Source organism: Pelodiscus sinensis, chromosome 2 (assembly GCF_049634645.1).
Source record: "Pelodiscus sinensis isolate JC-2024 chromosome 2, ASM4963464v1, whole genome shotgun sequence".
Lineage (NCBI taxonomy): Eukaryota > Metazoa > Chordata > Testudines > Trionychidae > Pelodiscus > Pelodiscus sinensis.
Window position 1 is genome coordinate 144,850,444 of NC_134712.1, and position 14,098 is coordinate 144,864,541.

Sequence of the window (14,098 nt, forward strand, 5' to 3'; positions counted from 1 at the left end):
ACTGGCCCTTGAATTTCCGGAAAAGCAACGACGCTCTACTGTACAAAATCAGCCGCTATTCCAGAAAAACTATTCTGCTCCCGCTCGGGCATAAGTCCTTATTCCGGAACACTGTTCCGGAAAAGGGCCAGTGTAGACAGCTCAGTAGTCTTTTCCGGAAAAAAGCCCCGATCGAGAAAATGGCGATCGGGGCTCTTTTCCGGAAAAGCGTGTCTACATTGGCTACAGACGCTTTTCCGGAAAAAGGGCTTTTCTGGAAAAGCAGCCTGCCAATGTAGATGCTCCTTTTCCGGAAAAACTGAAAACAGAATAGTATTCCGTTTTAAGCAGTTCCGGAAATTCATGCCAATGTAGACACAGCCCCAGTGTTTAAAGGCAGAGCTGACTAGAATCAATTGAGAGTCCTTGTCTTGTCTCAGTGATCGCTTGAGCAAAAATCATTGATAAAATCTTGTGTAGACTGACCTTGGACTCAACATGCAGGCAATGTGTTGAAGGGCAGTGCAAAGGAGGCAATGGTGTGGTGAGGTACCATATTACCTAGTGAAAGCATTGGTGCTGAAATCACTAAGGACTGGAACTTGACCACAGAACTGACACTTTCTTAACAAAGACTCCATTTTTGCTATTTAAAAAGTAAATTTATGTAACAGAAATCTGCAATGCTCTCTGGTAACTTTTTAGAAATTAAATTTTATTGAAAAAATAGGATAGTTTGCAATTGAAAATATTTGACCTACACTTAAGGCAACTGATTTAATTTTGTGTATAATTTTGCATAATAAAGCATGGCATTTTTTTTAAATGTACATTTTGATCAGATCTGCTTCTGATGTGATATTTGTGTGTGGTTGTGGTTTGTGTTGGTGGTTTTTTTTTTTTTTTGCTCAACAAAAAATCCTGGGGGGGAGCCAAAACGGTTTGAATTGGGCCCCGCACTTCCTAAAGCCGGCCCTGGTGTCTGGGCCAATACATATGTGGGTGAGTTAGTGGGAATCACACATCACAGCACAGGGGAACCCCAGGTTACAAAGCAGACAGCACCCCCACTACGTCACAGGGTCATGTTACTTAGCATAAGTAGTTGGCATATAACAGTAAGGGACAATTCAGGAAAGAGTGCCTTTTTACACCTATGTAGTCATAGGACAAAAAGAGGGAGGTTAGTTGGTTACAGATTGTTGACAAGTAAAGGTGTGTCGTTGCAGGGCAGGTTGTTTCTGTACTTAGGCAGGTTTCTCAGGTATTTGTGTGGTCCATTCTATGATGTGATCTACTTCAGGTGGAGTATCCTTGTTTAGTGAAGATGGACTTTCTCCTCGGAGCATATTCTATGGCACCTGAGTGCCTAGCTGTAGATAATAAATTGTTTGGTGTGTTTGGGGAGTAGTTGTTAGATATATGAAAGTAGGTGCAATGATCCAGAGTTTTTTGTACTGGCCTTCTTTTATTCTGTAGGGCTCCACTGTTGAAGTTGATTGTGATGTTCAGGTGTGGGAGTGTTCTAGAGAGAGTTTGAAGTATGGGTGATGATTATTGAAGTTGTCTGTAGATCACTGGTTTGATGGTGCATTTGTCCAGAAATTTTTCTTCAAGGTGGCCCAGGAAGAGGTTAACATATTGGGGAGCCATCCTGGTACTCATGGCTGATCCCTATGATTTGGACATGTTGTTGAATGTACAGTTGTTATGTGTAAGGAGGAAATGGATGAGTTTGGTGACTTGTCCATGGGGAACATCTGAGAGTTGTCCACTTCTGTGTAGATATTTGAGGCAGGCTGTCATTGTAAGAAATGTTGATGTATAAGGAAATGGCATCCATGTTGGCAAGAATGGTGTTCTGAAATAGGTTGCCAGTACAGTAGTGCAAAGTTTGGGGATGAAATCAATTGTGTTCTGGAGGATGATGGCCCTTTGTAAGGAAACCTGCACAACACTTTCAAAAGATGAGTGAGGGAGCTTAAACTCATTACTCTATTAGACACTAAAAACCGTGGACTCAACAGACACACTGGATGCATAGCTTTTTCGAACAATCTGGAACACACTAAATCCCTCTTTTTGTCCGATGACTGCTGATATGTTAACTGGGCACTCTACCTTGAATGGTCCCTTAAAGTATGTGCTAACTACTTATGCTAAACAATCTGTACCACTTTGCATTTTGCTGTAATTCTGAAAGCATCTTTTACACCAAAAGTTTGTCACACACCAATGGAAGTTGGTTCAATAAAAGACACTACCTCATCCACCTTGTTTCTGTAATATCCTGGGACCAATAGGGCTTACTACACTTTTGAACCTACAGCAAACAAATTACTAATAATCATATACGGTGGTTTTTTTTTTTTACTTGAGTTACAAACAGATGGTGCTGGAAGCATCACAAGAACATTAATTTGAGGTTGGCCTTGCATATGACATAAAAATGAAACAACCTGCATGCACTATATTCAGAAGAGCATTTCTGAAGTGTACCTGGAGTGGAAGTCACAAGAGTGGGTACCAATGGCAAATTGTAGGCTGGAGTAGAAAGCAGAAAGAAAGCACAGAAAGGAAGCAAAAATAGATCTAGAGATGCAGAGAGAAACCAGGGCCTGTGAGGTAAATCAGAGAGATAATGACAGATGCTCCAAGAGGAGCAATTTGCTATTTTGTTGGCATCAGTAGAACTAAGAGCCAGAGCAAAAAAGAGAAAGACTAGACAAAATGGGGAAGATGAGAAGGACAAAAGAAGTGAGAAAGGACAGAATTGGAAATTGGCACTTGACAATTATCAGCATTTAAATGTCCAGTATTTCTGACAGAATTTGAAAAGTTTGAATAAGCATTGTGTCCCAATTTCCAAAGATGCTATGCACCTGCAGCATGCAGAGATTTCAGTAGTGTTTGTGGTACCCAGCACTTCTGAAGTTGTCAGAATTTTTTACTTGCAGAATTACTCACAGTTAAAGATTTCTCAAACCAAGAATCCACTAATTCTTTTACTGACTGGTACAGACCTTCGATTTGATTCTTAAATTCAAGGTAGTCTTTCTCAAACTGAAAAGGGGGAGAGGAGACAAAAAAAAACCAAAAATGGGCTATATGATGTAATTAATTTTCATATAAGGGCTCTTGGAGTCAATGCAGAATTTGCATATTCTGCCCATTAAGGATACTCAGCATTGTATTCCTCCCCCACCCCCTTTTCCCATAGGTGTTTACAAGTTACATCGGACAAAAACAAAAACATTTAGCAGGACAGCAAAACCAAAAGGGATTAGCGGGGGCTTCTTTCCACAGCCTAATGTGAAGAATCCTGTGAGATTCTGAGTGACTTCTATGAGAGTTAGTGGCATTCATCATCTCACAAGAGGCTTTCACCACCAGACACGGACAGTCCACAGTATACCCTCCCTCAAACATTTCATATGTAGAAATGCCAGAAAAAGATCTAACAGCCGTTAGAGATCTTGAAACAGCCCCAAACCCCAGAGGCATCCAAATATGATTTTTCAATGGACAATCACACAACAAACATGACGGACATCAGAGCACAGTCCAGAAGTGCTCTGGGCCTGAAACAGAAAGGCAATTTTCAGAATGTAGAAACAAGGAAGAAGGGCAGTGCAATATGTCAAAATATTTTTCACATGGTTGTCATTATGGTCTGGCTCTAGCAAAGCATATGAGTCTCCATTCAAGAAATTGGGGCCTTAAATATGGGAGTAGTCACACTAGCTTCCCACACAAGCATAACTTCTTCAATGGAGCAGTCTGAGAATTGCTATTAAATCAATCCATCTTGATCTCTGTGTTTTACCACTGCACATAAAATAGTCACCTAAGTGATAACTAGGGGGGGCCTTTTTCTTCATTTCTTCCACCTCTAACTAATCCTTACTGATACAAGTAGTCCCACTGACTTCAGAATCACTATATGCATGATTAAGGGTTTTCCAGATGTGATTCAAGATTTTTTTGTTTTTTAATTTTCAAGAAAAAGTGTTTGCACCAATGGGCCATTAGTTGTCAGTCACAACCAGTTTACCTATCTTGGTGCAACTGCCAGTTGTGAATACCTAATATCCGAAAATTGTATTAATAAAATAGGAACATGTGAGAATTATAAACAAATTAATACATATATTGTTATAAATTTTACAATCAATCATTCTTTCGTATATTGTTATAAAATCCACATATTTTGAAGGTCACTGATTTAGATTTTCACAAGTATTTAACATTTCTGATTATTTCTGACCTATTTACCTCTTGTTTCCTGTGATCCAGAACATCATAGGTTTTTGATTTGGTGTTGGTAGCAATTGTTTCATAATGAGCATTGATCTTTTCAATACCTTCTATTTTTATATTCTGCAGTTCTAAAAGGCCTTCCATGATATTGCTCATATCTGAAATCTTTTTCAAGCGTTTACAGAATGCATCAAATTTTCCAAATATATAGTTTTCACTAATGAAAAAAAGGCAATAGACGGACTATCATAAACATACTGAATAAAACATACAGCAAGAATTTCTGAGATTCAGATATATTCTTGCAGTGCTTGTACAATGTTTCTCTTTGTCTAAAATACACTTCCATTTGTGAAGAATCAAGTAAAATATTTTTACTGAGTATGAAGTACTCAATGCTTAATTCCTACATGTGCCAATTTTGGTCCTAATTGTAATTGTTTTATTTAAAAGAAAACCTCCTCTTATGCCACATTTTGCAGAATATCACAATTTAATCCTGTAATGCTAAACTGCAGGCTGAAGGCCTTATTCTGTAGTGATGATTCATTGGGAATATGACTAAAAGCCTCATCCAAAGCACACTTATGAACATGCTTAACTCTGAAACTCTGGTCATCTGAAGAAGTGGGCTGTGCCCACGAGAGCTCATGATACCATCTACATGTTTTGTTAGTCTATAAAGTGCTACCAGACCATTTGCTGTTTTTTAAGTTTATCCTGTACAGACTAATTTGGCTACCCCCTGAAGCTTCTAAATACATGCATTAGTTCAATCGAAATCCCTTTGGGCCTATATAGGTAACAAAACTCTGACAAACTCTAGCAAAACTTGTCATCGACATTTTTTTCTAAATAAAGACTGGAGGATCAGACCTAGAACATGCTTATATTTTCACTAAATGTTAAAGTCACCTGTTAGTCTGAACCTACATTGATTCTGTATTTATAAATTACTAATAGATTTACCTGGCATTGCTCAGGTCCTTAACTCAATTAAGTGGATTTTTTTTAAATAAAAGGAAAATGTACATGCTTTATTCAAATGACTGTATTTTTAAAAAATATTCTGTTATTTTTATGAAGTTAATTTTTTAAATTTCTTAAAAAGAGATTATTACACTTTTTCTTTTCTTTTTTTTAGTAATTTTTTAAAATGGGAATTCTATCAACTGCATTTTTTTCTTCATCTCTATAAATGCTTAGCATTCACTGTGTATTAACAAAAAAGAGCTAATGTCAATTTGGTTTCCAATAACATTTTCTTCTAGTTTTCAAACCTTAAGCATTGATTTAGATGTGCTAAAACAGAACACTACTCCAAATATATCTGTTTTATCTATTTTCTGTAAAGCTTATTGAGAAGCAATCCTATTCCAAGTTCACCCTATTTTTTGGCTCATCTTGATTCAGTCTCTTTCAACATTCGCTCATTTATGTCAATTTTGAACACTGTACTTCATTTGGTGATTCTGCTCTTTTCTGTTTGGTTTTATGAGAAGTAATCCCATTCCAGGCACATACCATTTTCCAGGCACAACCAAACCCTTACCTATCTTTCAGTGATGATATGAGGAAGCTGTATAGCAAATTTGGTGGTTCCAGCTCTTACAGTTTAGGAGGAGTTCTTGATCAAACAGACAAACAGATAAACTCTCTAAAATATATAATAGATGTAAATGGACAAGATTTGATTCAGGATGGAATGAATGATTTACCTGAAATCAAATTGCCGATCACTTGGATTTTCCTTTAGCTTCTCCCTTACTCTCTGAAAATATGTCTGATATTGTTCATTGAGATAAATACATTCTTGTACCCTCTTTAATAATTCTTGCCTAAGAAAAACAGAAGACAAACATAACCATAGACAGCTACACAAATTATTATAATCATTGAACATTTCAGCTACATAGACATGTTATCAAGTCCAGTACCTGGAATATATTGTATTAATATTATAAAGAGTAACTTGATGAAATGTGTACATGGATGTATATAACTACATCATTCAAAATGTGAAGAGGATTAATGTAAAATGTTCCTTTTTAAACTGTTCTGCAAGATAGAATTTTGATTTTTTTAAATTTTTTGTTTCATGTTTTACTGTTATTGGACCAAATTGTGGCCCTATTAACCTACCTAGCATAGGCCAAGTAGGAACTGCATACATCATGTAGCCTGTTCAGTTCCTGTACCTTTTCCCTCTACAAACTATGTCTTTGTTTCCAAGAATGTTTGGATTCTTCTCTTCTTAGGTGGGATTAAATGTCAGATAACTTTCTTGTCTTCTTTAAATGTGAACCTCTAGAAAGGCACAATTTCCAAGGGCACAGCCTGGGTCCAGTCAGTTCATTGCAATAGTTTGACCGATCTTGACATAATTACTATGGATGAAATAGTGAGCAAAGGGAGGCTATATTTGTCCCTTTAGGCTTAAATAATGGATTGTTATTATGTATATAAGTCAATTAGTTGTAAAGATCATCATTCTGTTAGGATGTTGTCCCTCTATTTCCAGAATGTGAATCAGAGCAAAGGAATCAGAAATTAAAACCTCATGAATACACCCTATTGAGTCTCAGATATTTGCAAACGAACAAGTGAATAAAGAATGAATAAGAAATTAACATTGTTCAAGTATGTTAATTATAAAGAATGATCATAAATAAAATTAATATATAATTTTCTTTATGATCATTCTTTATAATTAAGGATATGATTTAGTCATGGAGGCCAGGGAAGTCACGGATTCTGTAAATTCGCCCAACCTCCATGACTTCTGCAGCTTCAGGCGTCGGCAGCTGAAGCCAGAGCTATGTGCTACCATACTCTCCCCCAGAGGCTGTGGCTGGGACTAAGGGTATGTCTATACTACCCCCCTAGTTCGAACTAGGGGGGTAATGTATGCATACCGAACTTGCTAATGAAGCCCGGGATTTGAATTTCCACGAGGGTTCCACGAGGCGTACAGATAGTTCGGAATAACTACATAGTTCGAACTATCTAGCCCGTGCCGCATGTAGCCGCGCGGCACGGGGTTCGCACTAGCCGGCTTTTAAAAATGGCGGAGCCGGCTTTATGCTAATGAAGCCCAGGAAATTAAAATCCCGGGCTTCATTAGCAAGTTCGGTATGCATACATTACCCCCCTAGTTCGAACTAGGGGGGTAGTGTAGACATACCCTAAAATAGTATCTGCCCATGCCCTGCAGCTGTGGCAGGGGCAGAGGCTTGTGTGTTCCCTCTACCCCGTAGCTTTGGCTGGGGTGGGGGTTGCACATTTCCTCTGCCTCTGGCTTAGGTCAGGGCTCTGCCCCCTGCCCTTTTTGGCTCCGGTCAGCAATAGAGACAGGCACTGTGCCCCACTCTATAACTGAGCCCTGTGACAGACAGACAGACAGACAGACAGACACACACACACACACACACACGAGCTAGGGCTGTGCGCTGCTACAGCCAGGGCTGGGAGTCAGGGCTGCATGACCTTGTGAGTGTGCCCTGCTGTTCCTCATCCCTCCTGCTTAGCGCCTTTCCCTCCACTGTTTCATCTGGGGTTGGGGCTGGATCTCTGGCCAGGGCCTGGAACCAGAGCTGTGCCCCCTTACCTGACACTGAGGCGCTGGCTGTTGGCACCTCCATCCCCCCTTTTATTTCTAGAAAAAGTCCCGGACAAGTCATGGGCTCCCTTGAATTTTTATTTATTGCCCATGACCTGTACATGGCTTTTACTAAAAATAACAAAATCTTATCCTCATTCATAGTGTACAAACCAATATTCTGTAATGTGCTGATGAAAGGTAATTATGTTTTCTACACTCAAAGAGCAACAAGAAATTTTTAGCATGAATTACTTTTATGTCCCTTATGCCTGTAATTATAGTGTCATCCTTGATTTGCTCCTCATTCTAGATCCTCACATCCACACTGTGTCTAAATCTTGCTGTTAATTCCTGCACAAGATCTCTAAAACGTAGTCTCTTCTATCCATACACAGAGAAAACTCTCATCCAGGCTTTCACCATCTTGTCTTCACTATTGCAACATCCTCTTCTCTGGCCATGAGAAATGCAATCGCACACCCCATTGCTCGGTACATGTAGGGGAACGAAGATAGACAGGGGGACGGATTTAAGCAGGAGGCCACAACTTTATTAACATTGGGGAAGGATGTGATGTCTGCCCCATCTCTCACAAAGCAAGGCTCCCATGCACCATTTAACATATAAAACCACTGGACTCTCCTGTGCCTAGTGATTGGATTCAGCTCACTCATCTGAATCCTCTCCTCCCACAAAGAGGTCCCTGGGTGGGGGGGGGGAATACTTCATGTCTCTTTAAAGTCTTGTTAGTCTTTAAAGTGCTACATAGTCCTGTATTTTGCTTCAGCTACACCAGACTAACACGGCTACATTTCTATCTTCATGTCTCTTCGTCACCCATAAGCACAAGGTGTGAGTCTCTGTTAATTCTGGAAGAGGGCCCTTTGGCCTTTTAGTCACACTAGACACACTGCACAGCTTGCAATGAACTAAACATTCATTCCTATTACTAATATTAATTTCTAATCCCTATTCCTTCTTTGCGCTTTCTCCTGTGCTGCAACCACTCATGGGAAGAGCTTCCCATAAACATCAATAAAGCCATCTCCCTGTCCTCCTTCAAATTCCTCCTTAAATGCTCCTTTGCCATGATGCTTCAAAAAACTTCACCACACTTAAGGTACGGCTACACTGTGGGAGGAGGGCGGGGTTCAAAGAAGGTATGCAAATTGCACTCCCATTTGTATATCTTCTTCCGATTCTCTTTCCGGAAGAGGATTTTCTGATATTTGGCCCATCTACACTGGACCAAATATCAAAACCCCTCCCCCTTTCGGAAGACCTCTGTACACTTCATTTTATGAGGAATAAGGGGACTTCCAAAAGAGGGGTTTTTTTCCAACATTTGGCCCTATGTGGATGGGCCAAATATCGGAAAATTCTCTTCCAGAAAAAGAATCGGAAGAAGATATGCAAATACAAGTGCAATTTGCATACCTTCTTAGAAACTCCCCCCCCACACACACACACACAGCGTAGCCCCCTTTAGGCAGCTGGTACTCAGACCATAGCCTACCATGCTAATCATTGTTGTCTCATAATTTCCTTTTATTGCCCCCAGTGATCTGTTTCCCTTTTATTATTTCTTATGTGTAATTTCATCAGTGCCTAACGGTCAATATCACTATATTAGGCACTGTACAAACATAGCATAAAAAATTGGTCCTTGACCCAAACAGCTTACAATCTAAATAGAAGACAAAAGACAACAAATAATAGCCATAACGAACAATATAAAGGAAATAACAGAGCATGGAAGAACAAAACTGACGTCTTCAAGAAAAAAATCAGTGTGCGTTTGAACTTCACTTGCAAGCTTAATGCGGATCCAGCTTTCGTAGATCAAAAGCTACATTGGCAGCATTAACATTCACCACACTGAATCCCTGTAGCAATTGGTGCAGAACAATAGCATTCAAGCAGGTGGAATTCCCATTCTGTTTCTTGTAGAGTGCACACCCACACTGAATATGGTGCAAATTTACTCCTTTCGTAGTTTGTCTTTATTGTTAACTTCAAAAGCATATACCTAAGCTTAACCTTTTTCAGATTGCCTGTCCCTAGGGCTTTCTCTCCGAGGAGCCTTTGTTCCTAGTTTCCTCCATCTGAGTGTGTTTTGTGTCAAGAAAATCCTGATAACAAAATAATAGCTTTTTTAATTGTTGCATTTGCATTTAATGGCAATCTACACAGTATAAACTATAACCCTGTGCTGAACATTATACACTCTGAGAAGTCTCACTGAAGTGATGGAAGCATTCATGTGCTCAAAAAATTAAAATTTTGTTGCTTGGCTCAATCAGGGTTTACACAAGTATTAATTTCCAATAACATTCATATTTAACTTATGAATTTGCTATTAGTCTTAACTAAATAAGAAGACAAAACTAGTGAAATAGCATGTTACCTGTCCAGGTCCCAGATTTTTAAAACACCTTCACTCAGAAATATCTTGCATGTATTAATCATTTGATTAGTGATTTTTAGGAGAAGAGAAGTCATCTGTTCTGATGTATTATAGTATGGTGATGTACTGTAGATCATACGAATACTGCTCATTAAGCTGGGTATATGTTCCACCATTGCTGCCTAGGACACAAAAAGGAAGGGAAAAATCAGTCATTCAAATTTCCTAAAAACTAGTAAATATGAAACCTCTTGCAAACCTTAAAGAAATACAAGCAAGGAAGTAAAGGGATGATCATATTACACGGGTTCCCCCAATTTATTATCAGTGGCAGTTCATTTCAGCACCAGCAGTTGTGAGTGGCTTTGGGAGAATATCACCCTGATTTGTTGCTGGCCCTGCATTAGCATCTGGAATGGCAGATGTATGCAACATGAGAAGCAGTATTTTTCCACTTCCCAAGGGTTATTCAAAGTCTATACATTCAATTCAACAACTGTACGAGCACTACATTTGAAAATGGAAAGGGAGAGTCATTCCCCCTCTGGAAATAATAAATGGTAGCTCTCTTTTTCTCTTCTAAGATTCATATTATCTAAATGCTCTATTTTAAAAAAATAAAAACTTACAGGTGAGGCTTTACCGAGTGGACCAAAGAACTTATCCAGTGTATATAAATATTTTACATTGTCTTTAGCTTCATTGGCAGCATTTGTTACATTACCATCCTGAAAGGGAAAAGGCAACTAAAATGAATAGCATTTATGTTTGTCACACAAATGACTGTAGGCTCACTATTTTTCCAATGCATGTATTAAAAGAACAGGATTGAATCCTGCAAACCTTTCCTCATAAAAATACTCACAATTAAATCCATGAGACAATTTGTTTGAGTACGAATTGGAAAGATCTGCCCCGATCTTTGTTTAATAATTTCTGCCTGGTAATCAGCAGCTTTTGGACAGGACTATACATCCCAGTTTAGGAAAAACTCGCTGATTAAACTGAAAGATTTTTTCATGATTAAACTGCAAGTTCTACTCTGAAAAGTAAGTGTAAAATGGTATTATGGAGTCCTAAGTTTATTGCTTTTCAGTTGAGTTGTAGTCTTTTCAAAATAGTGTGGACAATGATCATGAATTTATCACAAGACTTGTGGTATTTTTGTCTTGTCCTTAAAGGCCCAGATCCTGAAATCATGGGATTTCAACGGAATTTCATCTCACTTTTATTTCTAGCCCTCACAATTTAAAAACAAACAAACTTGAAAATATAAACCCCGAAGCCTCAAAAATTAGGACGCAAACAAATACCGCACAATGTTATCATTTTGTAAAATCTCATCTTTTTTTTTTTTAGCTAATATCGTTGTTTTGGAAACCTGACTCATGAAATTCAAATCCTTGGTGCTGGCAATATTGAATGTGCTCAATGTACACACAGAGACAGTTTATTTTTCTAACTGCCAGGCCTGCAAAACCATCTCAAGCTCTAAAATATCTGGGTTCTTCCCATCTTATACATTATCACATTAATAAAGTAGTTCCTCAGTGATACCTGTGTATCAATACCAGTTTATACAGGTCTGACTGATTTAAACTTTAATAAATAATTCTGTTGACATTGCACAGAAAGAATCTCTTACTGTCTCTTATAGGTGTTGGCTCTGCAGGGATAACAGATCAAATACTATTTTTACCACAGAAGTCAGCAGAAATTACTCTGAGTGCACACATCAAGATTAGTTGTGTAAGAAGGTACCATTTTTCCAGAGACTATTCTCAAAGTAGATCCACACTTTAAGGAGTAGAAGATTTTGGTTGTAGATCTGTTGTTTTTGCCCATTATCTATCTATCTATCTATCTATCTATCTATCTATCTATCTATCTATCTATCTATCTATCTATCTATCTATCTATCTATCTATCTATCTATCTATCTATCTATCTATCTATCTATCTATCTATCTATCTATCGGTGCATTCAGCAACTTCTGAATCTCAGGTCATCTACACATGGCTTGTGAGTCTGTTTTATTCTGGAATGCCTACACTTTGCATTGTTAAATTAGGATCAGAGGTGTCTCTATGTCTGATGCATCAAGTCTCCTGAGTAAAACTAGTTTGAGCCTGTAGACAATACCTCCTCTATTCCATTCCTAGCAATCCCACAGGTATTTAGGTATCTGTGTAACTGGCAATGTATGGGATAGAGTTGGCTCCCAATATATACACTTGACTCCAAATCATGAGAATCGGTATTACATGTTTATATCAAAGAGAGATAAAACCTCAATACATAAAAAGCATCATCCCCAAACTATTATTAGCTAGGTGGGTTAATTTCCATGTATAGCATAAGCATAGCAGCATGCTTTTAATTGACTTAAAACTATTTCTATTAAAAGCACTGTCTTTACCAGTTCTTTCCACTGCTTTAATAGTCTTGATTTCGCTGCCTGAAGAATACTTAGAACTTTCTTTACTCTTGGACTCTTGATCTCATCTAAAAGGCTTTAAAAAGAGAATACATTTTATTTTGTTTCTGACTTTACATTTATAAATAAACTGTCCTTTAGCCACCAGGAAGAATAATGCAACGCTTTAACCTGTTAAATGATGCCATCCTTGATTTCCAGTGTTCCAGTTCAGCAGATGGGCCAATGTCATCCGCTTCTTTTCTCATCTGTTCACTTTCTACCAAAATTTGTCCAATCTGTTTGATCCATATCATTAGCACTCCTTCAGCTTTCTCAATGAGGTCAATGTTATTGCCTTTAGAATCACAAGACAAAAAGTGCATTCTACTAATAAAGGCCAAGAAATATACACAGATTTAAATATTCTGCAGAAGAATTTTCACTGCCTGATTCCAGGCTGGATGCAAGCTGATGTATACTTCAAAGGCACTGGAATATTGCTGAATTTTGTCATGTGGGATTTTCATATCTAACTAAAATGCCAAGTCTAACAACTTAAATTAATGTACCATGTTTAGTTAATAACTGTACTTGTGGTTAAGCAAGGATTCTCTCCTTCCCTGCCATCTCCTCCCATTCATTCTCCAGTGAAGTTAGAGGGCCACATTGTCCCCAATGTGGAAAACAATCCACACAGGGACCAGGAAGTGCTACATGTTTCAAAACAAAAGGTCTTTCAGAGTGTTCCATCTGGAGGGACAATGCAAGGTTTGCCCTCTGTACTGTGACCAGGGCAAACTTGCAGCTTCCCTGACATCCAGAGGCAAATCTTTCAGATCTTGTGCCCTCCATTGGAGAGCATGGCACTTAGTCACTGCCTCAGAACCCATTATCAACCCTGCTGCCATAGGCTTTTTTACTCGTGCCTGCCCCAAAACATACCCATTAAGGGGACTTTAGTATGTAGCATGGGAAATGATTATGCTGATTGGATCCGCATTATTTCACGCGGAAACATCAGGTAATGACAAGGAAAGGGGGCAGGAAAGAGAAATTATTGTTGGAGAGATGGGGCCATACCCCAAGTCATCCCTTCTCTTTTACATCTAGGCGCCCTTCCAATACATAGATCTGAAAGCCATAATGTACCCAGTCTGAGGACCAACAAAAGTAAGGAGCATTCCATATGTAGCAGCTGATCTCCCATTCTATGCCATCCTCTCCAAACACATCTTAAAGAGCTTTTCGCACCCTGCAGAACTGAATGGTCCTAGTACTGAATTCATCACATCACTGTAACTTTCAAGGGCATAAACATGGAATTATACTCCACTTCTAAGATCAAGCGGCAGAAGAAAAATACCTCTAAGGAAGAATATGAATTAACCTTTCAAATGAAATTTTAGCTGAAAGCACAGAGGGTACAGAACA

At 38.6% G+C, this 14,098-nt stretch overlaps 1 protein-coding gene across 1 annotated transcript in view; it reads right to left on the reverse strand.

The window, feature by feature from the left end:
* Window positions 1-14,098, reverse strand: part of LOC102447295 (dynein axonemal heavy chain 5-like) — a 296,662-nt gene that overhangs the window by 248,708 nt on the left and 33,856 nt on the right. The window contains exons 10-16 of the mRNA XM_014581788.3: window positions 12,857-13,022; window positions 12,668-12,761; window positions 10,877-10,975; window positions 10,248-10,429; window positions 5,958-6,077; window positions 4,255-4,456; window positions 2,947-3,042 (exon numbers count right to left, since the gene is read on the reverse strand). Of these exons, the coding sequence (XP_014437274.2) occupies window positions 2,947-3,042; window positions 4,255-4,456; window positions 5,958-6,077; window positions 10,248-10,429; window positions 10,877-10,975; window positions 12,668-12,761; window positions 12,857-13,022 (959 nt within the window). The remainder of the gene's footprint in view (window positions 1-2,946; window positions 3,043-4,254; window positions 4,457-5,957; window positions 6,078-10,247; window positions 10,430-10,876; window positions 10,976-12,667; window positions 12,762-12,856; window positions 13,023-14,098) is intronic.